This window comes from Salmo salar, chromosome 06 (genome assembly GCF_965601325.2).
Source record: "Salmo salar chromosome 06, fSalSal1, whole genome shotgun sequence".
In the NCBI taxonomy this organism is placed as follows: Eukaryota; Metazoa; Chordata; class Actinopteri; order Salmoniformes; family Salmonidae; genus Salmo; species Salmo salar.
Genome location: NC_138296.1, coordinates 72,531,480 through 72,541,377, shown reverse-complemented (window position 1 = coordinate 72,541,377; position 9,898 = coordinate 72,531,480). Strand labels below are relative to the sequence as shown.

The 9,898-nt window shown below is 42.8% G+C and overlaps 1 protein-coding gene across 1 annotated transcript; it reads left to right on the top strand.

Annotated features, from left to right (window-relative positions):
* Positions 1-1,388: 1,388 nt before the first annotated feature.
* Positions 1,389-9,550, top strand: LOC106608039 (DBH-like monooxygenase protein 2 homolog). Its single transcript, XM_014205701.3, has 12 exons — positions 1,389-1,893; positions 2,666-2,812; positions 4,115-4,267; positions 4,773-4,856; positions 4,986-5,141; positions 5,227-5,329; positions 5,536-5,708; positions 5,893-5,984; positions 7,947-8,043; positions 8,146-8,336; positions 8,789-8,897; positions 8,986-9,550. The coding sequence occupies exons 1-12, from the start codon at positions 1,627-1,629 to the stop codon at positions 9,181-9,183; spliced, it is 1,770 nt and encodes a 589-aa protein (XP_014061176.2). The 5' UTR covers positions 1,389-1,626; the 3' UTR covers positions 9,184-9,550.
* The last annotated feature ends 348 nt before the right edge of the window (positions 9,551-9,898 follow it).

Below are 9,898 nucleotides of genomic sequence, written 5' to 3'. Positions count from 1 at the left end.
GCTGCTGACTGGATGTTTTTTGTTTGTCGCACCATTCTCTGTAAATCCTAGACACTGTCGTTTGTGAAAGGCTCAGGAGGCCATCCGTTTCTTAGATACTGGAACTGGCGCGCCTGGCACTCAAAGTTGCTTAGGTCACTCGTTTTGCCCAGCCTAACGTTCAATCGAACAGTAACTGAATGCCTCAATGCCTGTCTGCCTACTCTATATAGCAATCAATGGAAACAGGATGCGCCTGAGCTCATAGCAAAGGGTCTGAACACTCATGTAAATAAAGTATTTCTGTTTTTAATTTTATTTAATTTACAACCATTTCTAAAAACCTGCTTTCACTTTGTCATTATGGTGTATTGTGTATAGATTGATGAGGGGAAAAAAATAATTGTATCAATTTTTGAATAAAGCTGTAACGTAACAAAATGTGGAAAAAGTCAAGGGGTCTGAATACTTTCCGAACCGCCTCAATATAAGAGAACGGAGTTAAGCGTTCCGGAGTTAGCTAGTTGTTGTTAGAGAACCAGCTGTGCTTATGGCTTAACACAATTTAGTTTCCCGTGGAAAATATCAACGCTATGAGAACATTCTCATGGCCAAATCAGTGAACCACTAATATATCACACTAGCAAATACCAACCCCATCTACCATGATGGAAATAATTATGAAACTAGCTAGCTAGCTAGTTAACTTTATCTATCTACGTCAGCGTCCCCAATATCAAACGACTTTGTTTTGAAGGTAACAGTAACACAATAACAACAAGGAGTAACTAAATAAACCCAGCTAAGCTAGCACACACTGCAATAATAACAATCATAACAACAATAGTGAACTTATGTTTTTCTACGCATCCCAAGGGCATAAGTCTGACCACGCTCTCATAAGAAATCACACAGGGACAAAGGACGGTCTGGGACTGGGATCTATTTATACCCTTGTAAGAGCATGGGTCGGACCAACTGGCCAATCAGAGGCTAGAAACACTGCATGCCCATAATGTCGAGGCGGAATTTTGTACAGTGCCAATGTGGGCATGTTTACTGAGAAAAGATGGGCTTATTTCAGGCAAAGTGAGGGCAGCCCTCACCAGATATGGGTTGCTCACACTGGGCTAATTCCTTGGGGGCCAGTGTGGAACCTATGAGCAAAGGTGCCTACACATTGTCTCAATGTGAACATGTTTGTTGGGATTCCTTCCGTTCTTTTGGATCAAAACCTACAGAACTGTTCACCTGTTCTCCAACTCCAAATCAAAGGCATCCCTCCTCTCCTCCTCATATCATATATCACTCCTACAGTATATATCCAGACTCAGGACTTCCAGTAATCCACTGACAGTGTCCTTTGTCCATCAGTGGGTGGGAGGGAGCTGTAGGAACAGGTTTATATGGGGAAGGAAGGAGGAGGTAGGAAGGATCCAGGAGGAGGAGAGGAGGGGGGCAAAAGGAGAGAGAACATCTCAGAAAAGTTAGAGCTAGGGAGTGTATGTGTGAGCGTGTTATGACCCTGTAGGACTCTGTTGTTTGAGTGACTGAGTGTGTATCAGAATCTTAGCGGTGCTCCGTAGCTAGACAACTCAGCAGGTAGAGTTCTCAGTCTCAGGGTCTATCTGTGGGTGACAAGACAGTATGATCCCTCTACTCTTCTCCCTGCTCCTGGCTTGGCCTCCAGGGACAGGGGCACAGCAGGACAAACTCATGCCCTTCGTGGAGAACCTTGACGCAGACAGTAACGTCATCCTTAAGTGGGGGTTCAGTGAGGTCCAGGGCACCATCATGTTCCAGCTGACCGTCAAGACCACTGGCTGGCTGGGATTCGGGTTCAGCCCAAATGGAGGCATGGCTGCATCGGATATTGTTATGGGAGGGGTCGGACCAAATGGCACCTATTTCATGGTATCTAAACTATTAACCTGTTATTATTAACTCGTTTCTAATCATTACTATTAGACACAAGAGAATGAGTGGTAATGTATTGTAGTAGTTGTTGTTCTGTTACGTCCATGAATAGCAGTAGTTATATTGTAGGGATAGATCTTAAAAGTAGGCTACTGTAACAGTAAAGTGGCTATAGTAGTAGCAGTAATCATGATTATCTAGTCCAGTCTTTCCCAACTCCAGTCCTCAAGTACCCCCAACAGCACACATTTTTGTAGTTGCCCTGGACAAGCTCATCTGATTCAACTCATTAAGGTCATGATTAGTTGACAAGTTGAATCAGGTGTGCTTGTCCGGTGCTACAGCAAAAATGTGCGCTGTTGGGGAACACTGATCTAGTCATATGGAGTTTTTTTTTACCTTTATTTAACTAGGCAAGAACAAAGTCTTATTTACAATGACGGCATACAATGGGTTAACTGCCTTGTTCGGGGGCAGAACGACATATTTTTACCTTGTCCGCTCGGGGATTCAATCCAGCAACCGTTCGGTTACTGGACTAACGCTCTAACCGCTAGGCTACCTGCCGACCCAGAGAAGGAGGAGTTGAAGGTGTATTGGTTTTCAACATCTGCAAACTGTTGGAAGATTAAATTACTCTTTAAAGTTACCTGTGAATGTGTTGCTCCTTCAGAAACGCCACAACATTTTTGTTTAATAACACAGAACTCGATTAAGCTTCATATAGACTCCAGATAACAGCAGTATTTCTGTGTTGTCTCTCTTTCAGGATTATCATGCCACAGGGAACTCATTTCCCTTGGTGGATAAGAAACAGAGCTACACCCTCCTGTCCCTGAATGAGGTAGATGATCAAACCACCATGACCTTCTTGAGGTCCATCCAGTCATGTGACCAGGAAGACTTCCACATCACCGTAAGTCAACTGTTTCACACAGAGACACAAACTGTTAATAAGTAATCTGTACTAAAAGTCTTGAAAGGATTGAAGAGGAAAATCATGTTCCGTTATCATGATTGACTATTTCTATTCATGAAAGGTTAGTTTACAAATATCTGAGCAACCTAAGCCGGTTTTGAGAGTTGTTCCCTTTTAACTTAAATAAATGTATTCTTTATTACAAACACAGAGTTCGTTAGTTTCTCAAGTGATGGTGGGCCAAAATATCCTTTCCCATCTGTTGCATGGTAATAATGGTATGGCCTTTAGACGCTCACACCCCTGAGAAATAGGATCTGCTCCCATGGCCGTTCCCATGGTTCAATGCCTAGAACAAGGTGTGATACGTTCCATTGTTTGGACCACAAACGTTTTACACTATATTATGGTTTGGCTTTTCATTGTTGTGTATCATTGTTGCATCTTCTCATAATCTCACTACAGGCCTCCATGCAAAGCTCCAGTTTCCTCCAAATCCCCTGATTTAATTTATCTTCTGTTCAGTGTGTTCAATCTAATGTACCTGCTCTTTGAAAGCACTCTGGAGACCATCTCCGGTTTACATGCACCTACTGATTCTTTTGTTTAGAGTAATTCAACACAAATAATCAGGTGCTTGGAACAATGGCCCAAACACAGGAAGGCAGGCAAACATTTTCAAAAGTGAGCAGTTGTACCCCTAGATGGTTCACAAAAACAGCATTAATAAAGACAATGGTGACATAACAAGTGTCAATGTCACGGCTGTCAAAAGGAGCAGACCAAAGTGCAGCATGGTTGTAGTTCCACATATTTATTTAATCCGTGAAACTTTACAATACATAAATATCTGAATATGACAAAACAAACCATGACGCAGAGACAAACAAACACTACTCAAAATATAATAACCCACAAAACCCAGGAAGAAAAACCCCTACTTAAATATGATCTCCAATTAGAGACAACAAGGACCAGCTGCGTCCAATTGGAGATCCTAGCGAGATCAACCCCAAAAAAACAACATAGAAATAGAGAACTAAACATAGATATAGAAAACGTAGAACAAAACACCCCCTGTCACGCCCTGACCTACTCTACCATAGAAAATAACATCTTACTATGGTCAGGACGTGACAGTCAAAACACCAATGTCACTAAATTATGCAGGCCCTACTAAGTGTCTACTGGCTTCTAGGCCTTTTCTTTACACCTAGTCCTCACTCTGTGATTTTTGTTCTTCTGTGCTCTTGTATGTTTGTCAATTGATGTTGTTTTGTTCCATCCCTCTTCTCATAGGACAGTCCAGTGAAGCTGATCTATGCCTATGGTACGTCTGATGACATAAGGTACCATGCCAATAGAAGGGGGACCAAGGAGGTCAATCTACTCAAGTTCATGCCCAGATCCAGCCCCCCAGACAGCAACTATCTAGACTTCGTTGTGAAGAATGTAAGTGACCTCAAACACATGTCCTGAAGGGGGATCATCTATTTCCTCTAGATCCGGCACAGCAGGACTTTTAGTTTTAAGTAAAATATTTTACTTTACTCCTGGGGTGGAACAGGTCAAAGATGATTGAATGAAATGAATTTGAATTAATATTGTGATATTGAATATACAGGAGGTGGTATCTTTAGTCTACAACATGTGACTGTGGAACAAAATGGACTGGCAACACTTATACAATTAAAGTGATGCTCCAGAACTTCTGTATAATTTCAGCCAGTAGTTTTGAAAGTGGTGCTCATGAGCCAAGACGGGTCCCTGTTTTTTGTGTACTACTTCATCCATTTTGTATGATATGTTATGTCCTGCAAATTATTATTATCATCTGTTATTTTTTTTGTAGTTCGTATGATAGGTTATGAATCCAATTCATACACTATGTTACAAATCTGTTGTACTTAAGATCCCGGACTGCATCGTTAACACAGTAATCCTTCTTCCATTGCAGGTTACTGTCCCTGCCGAACGTACATACTACCACTGCAAGGTCATGAAGGTCCCAAAGCTCAACGGCAAAAATCATATCTATCGGGTAAATGAGCCCTCTCTCATTCCATGGTCTAATCATTTTACAATTACATCATAAGTTTGTCATTGGAGTCATCTCTTCCCTCTCCCTGCTTCTTCTCTCTATGCCTCCTTCTCTCTCCCTGTCGCTCAGATTGAGCCGGTGATTGAGCACCTGGACCTGGTCCACCACATGCTTCTCTATGGCTGCCCCTCCTCTGTGAACCAGACCTACGAGAAGAAATGCTACACGGAAGGATCAGGGGAGGACTGCATCAGAGTGGTGTCTGCCTGGGGGGTGGGAGGAGGGGTGAGAGACTGCCCCCCTTCTGAAAACATTAATGAACACACATGCTAGTCTGATCTCTGTCTCTACATTGTCTTCTCCATTCCAGGCTTTTGAGCTTCCAGAAATAGCTGGGATCCCTATTGGAGGACAGAATAATGATGAGTTCTACAGGCTGGAAATTCACTACAACAACCTGGCCCAAGAAGCAGGTAACCATTCACTAGCTAGTAATTAAAACGTTCCAATCCACTAATATAGGATTAACAAGTTTACCCTGCTCCAATCTTGATGATTAGGTGAACCATGTGCTAGTCCTTGAACAGAACAAAGCCTGCACACCCTGAGGTTCTCCAGGTTCTCCAGCGATCATCTAAAGTCCTCATCATCACGTCTTCTCCTCTGTCTCCCCCTGCAGGTCGGAGGGATAACTCAGGCCTGAGGCTGTACTACACTGCCCAGCTCAGGCAGCATGACGTGGGTATCATGACTACAGGCCTAATGGTGGCCATTGGCTGGGGCTACGCTATCCCTCCCAATGCCACAGCATTCCACAGCTACGGCCTCTGCAACACATCACACTTCTCAGACGTACGTTCAGTGCCCTTTGACAAACGATTGAAGAAGGATGGTTGATGACATTGTAGAGCAGATTGTCGTCAAAAAAAGAAAGAGCCAGCTTACTCTTTCCTTTCTGGTATACTATGTATAGCCATCTCTGTTTCAACAAAACAGGATTTTGTTCAAAATGACCCTGCTATCTGTCTTTCCCCAGATCCTGCCTGACCCTGTCCCTGACCTCTCTGTGTTCTCCGTGGCACTGCACACTCACCTGGCTGGGAGGAAGGTGCAAGCTGGCCACATCAGGTGAGAGAGAGCGGCAGGGTCGCAACTTTTACTTTGTACATTCTGAAATTGCATTTTTGTTCCCCCCCCAGTTCAATCATTGGAATGTGATACAAAACGGGCAACGGTGCGCTTTAGGACCATGCGGACGCCTCCGAGTGGTTGGGAAGGCTGTTTGAAGTGTTTATCCGACTGGAAAAAACAAACATATATATATATATATATATAAAAGTATTTGATCCCCTGCTGATTTTGTATGTTTGCCCACTGACAAAGAAAGGATCAGTCTATAATTTTAATGGTAGGTTTATTTGAACAGTGAGAGAATAACAACACAAATATCCAGAAAAACGCATGTCAAAAATGTTAGCAATTGATTTGCATTTTAATGAGGGAAATAAGTATTTGACCCCCTCTCAATCAGAAAGATTTCTGTCTCCCAGGTGTCTTTTATACAGGTAACGAGCAGAGATTAGGAGCACACTCTTAAAGGGAGTGCTCCTAACCGCAGCTTGTTACCTGTAAAAAAACACCTGTCCACAGAAGCAAGCAATCAATCAATCAGATTCCAAACTCTCCACCATGGCCAAGACCAAAGAGCTCTCCAAGGATGTCGGGGACAAGATTGTAGACCTACACAAGGCTGGAATGGGCTACAAGACCATCGCCAAGCAGCTTGGTGAGAAGGTGACAACATTTGGTGCGATTATTCGCAAATGAAAGAAACACAAAAGAACTATCAATATCCCTCGGCCTGGGGCTCCATGCAAGATCTCACCTTGTGGAGTTGCAATGATCATGAGAACGGTGAGGAATCAGCCCAGAACTACACGGGAGGATCTTGTCAATGATCTCAAGGCAGCTGGGACCATAGTCACCAAGAAAACAATTGGTAACACACTACGCCGTGAAGGACTGAAATCCTGCAGCGCCCGCAAGGTCCCCCTGCTCAAGAATACATATATATGCCCGTCTGAAGTTTGCCAATGAACATCTGAATGACTCAGAGGACAACTGGTGAAAGTGTTGTGGTCAGATGAGACCAAAATGGAGCTCTTTGACATCAACTCAACTCGCCGTGTTTGGAGGAGAAGGAATGCTGCCAATGACCCCAAGAACACCATCTCCACCGTCAAACATGGAGGTGGAAACATTATGCTTTGGGGGTGTTTTTCTGCTAAGGGGACAGGACAACTTCACCGCATCAAAGGGACGATGGACGGGGCCATGTACCGTCAAATCTTGGGCAAGAACCTCCTTCCCTCAGCCAGGGCATTGAAAATGGGTCGTGGATGGGTATTCCAGCATGACAATGACCCAAAACACACAGCCAAGGCAACAAAGGAGTGGCTCAAGAAGAAGCACATTAAGGTCCTGGAGTGGCCTAGCCAGTCTCCAGACCTTAATCCCATAGAAAATCTGTGAAGGAAGCTGAAGGTTCGAGTTGCCAAACGTCAGCCTCGAAACCTTCATGACTTGGAGAAGATCTTCAAAGAGGAGTGGGACAAAATCCCTCCTGAGATGTGTGCAAACCTGGTGGCCAACTCCAAGGGTTTTGCCACCAAGTACCTTGTCATGTTTTGCAGAGGGGTCAAATACTTATTTCCCTCATTAAAATGCAAATCATTTTATAACATTTTTGACATGCGTTTTTCTGGATTTTTTTGTTGTTATTCTGTCTCTCACTGTTCAAATAAACCTACTATTAAAATTATAGACTGATCATTTCTTTGTAAGTGGGCAAACATACAAAATCAGCAGAGGATCAAATCCCCCCCCCCCCCCCCCGCCCTCCATCCCCCGTTCTAAAACCAAAGTTGTGTCCCTGGAGAGAGGACACCCAAAAATATGATCATGATACCAGCCTATGATATGACCAATACATGGTGTCATTGTCTGGATAATTAGCGATAAGCTTTGATGATCTTTCTAGATGATTCTTCACTCTCACCACTGATGTGCTCTTGATTCTAACCTCCACAGGAATGGAGAGCAGATTGACTTCCTGGGCTTGGATGAGAACTTCAACTTTGAGATGCAGCAGGCCACCAATCTGGGAAATATTAAGACCATCAAACCAGTAAGCATCCACGTACTTCCTGTATTTCAAATGGTTGTCATGGATGAGTGGTATTGTTAGTCATTAGATCTTTCTTAAAGCAGTATCTCTTCCCCACTGCAGGGCGATGAGATTGTTGTGGAGTGCACCTATAACACAACCAATCGCAAAGGAATCACACAGTTAGGGCTGGCCAGCACTGATGAGATGTGTCTAGCCTTTGTCTTCTACTACCCAGCCATCCCCGTCACCAGCTGCTGCAGCCACCCTGACATGCATGCATACAGGGCCATGATGGGGAAGACAGTCGACCAGTAAGAGCCTTCACATTGTCACAGTTTTCACCCACACATTTACATTTTTAGACTGGTTCTGTGCCTGTTTGTTTTAGTGGCTAGTTACGCATGACTGTATGAATGAATTAAATGAATGAGTGAATTAAATGTTATTTTCGTGTCAAATTGGCAACCCATCCCTTATGGGATTAATTGACACAAAAAAAAACATTACAATAATTCACTGTGGTAATTAAATGATAATTCTTCTTCCGGCGTTCTCTGCATTACGCATCACAAAGGGTGAAAAAAAAATTAAATAAGAAAAATCAATACATAATAGTAAATAAGGTAATCCAAAGAATAATTACATCCCTAGAGCAGTAAAATAATATTAATGTAAGTCGCTTGGATAAAAGCATCTGCTAATTGGCATATATTATATTAAGTTGTCACATATAAACCAGAATGACTTTGTGTGTGCCCCGCAGAGACATTGAGGAGATGTTGAAGACTGCAGTTTGGGACCAGTCGTCTACTGCCGTGCACGAGGCCACAATGAAGAGGGTCCCTCAGATTGGGTTCATCATAGATGTCAATGTAAGCATCCACTCAATGAAAATGTAAATGCTCATGCTGTCATTTCAAAACATCGTCTCCATCCATGTCATGTTTGTTCCTTCTACAGAAAAACTACACCATATATGAGGGAAACATCCGCAACATGACAGCTACTCTTTCAGTGAGCTGCAGGAGTGATCCATCCTTACAGGCTGGGCCCTTGGAGCCATTTAACTACAACACCTCCCCCAGAGGAAGCAGTTCCTGGGTTGTGACCTCTGTTGCTGGAAGTGTCTTGCTGATGCTCTGGATGACAATGCTTTAAGAATCCGTCCAGGCCAAGATGAGAAAAAACATTAACGTATGTATTCAATTTTGCCCTGCTTTGGGTAGGTCCCTGAATGTTTTTTTTTGTCCATTATATACATATTTCTTTTGCCCCCATTCATGCTCTAATGATTTCAATGAATTAATCAAAATAGCAGCTGGCTATGCCTATTTAGCATTGATTGCTCTTTGATTGCGCTACATTAAATCAACCAAACTTTGATTTTGATGACAGGTCTTTGTTTATTCATGGCAATAAATATTAGCCTGGAGCTTCCATGATATTTCTGTAAAGTAGGTCTATCCAATTTTACTGCATATTTTTGTACTTTTGTGATTAGATTAAAATATTTTTCATCACCTTGACTCTCTTTGTGTCTGCCTTCTATTCTGTTTTATCTCATTGGTCTAAAAATCAAAATCATACATGCATTGTGGCTGAGAAAAATATTGACTCATTAAGTGGAGTAAGGCACAGATTAAAGGTGTCATCTCTGGCATCTCGTCAGACATTGATTATTCATGGTTTATGATGAACATGCCAGGAGGGGTAGACCCAAGTCACTTGACCCAAATGATAGACTTCCTCCTTCTTTCTGTCTATCTGTTCCCTGTCAGGGTATAGGGGATACCTAGTCAGATGCACAACTGAATGCATTCAACCGAAATGTGTTTTCCACATTTTAACCCAACCCATCTGAATCAGAAAGTTA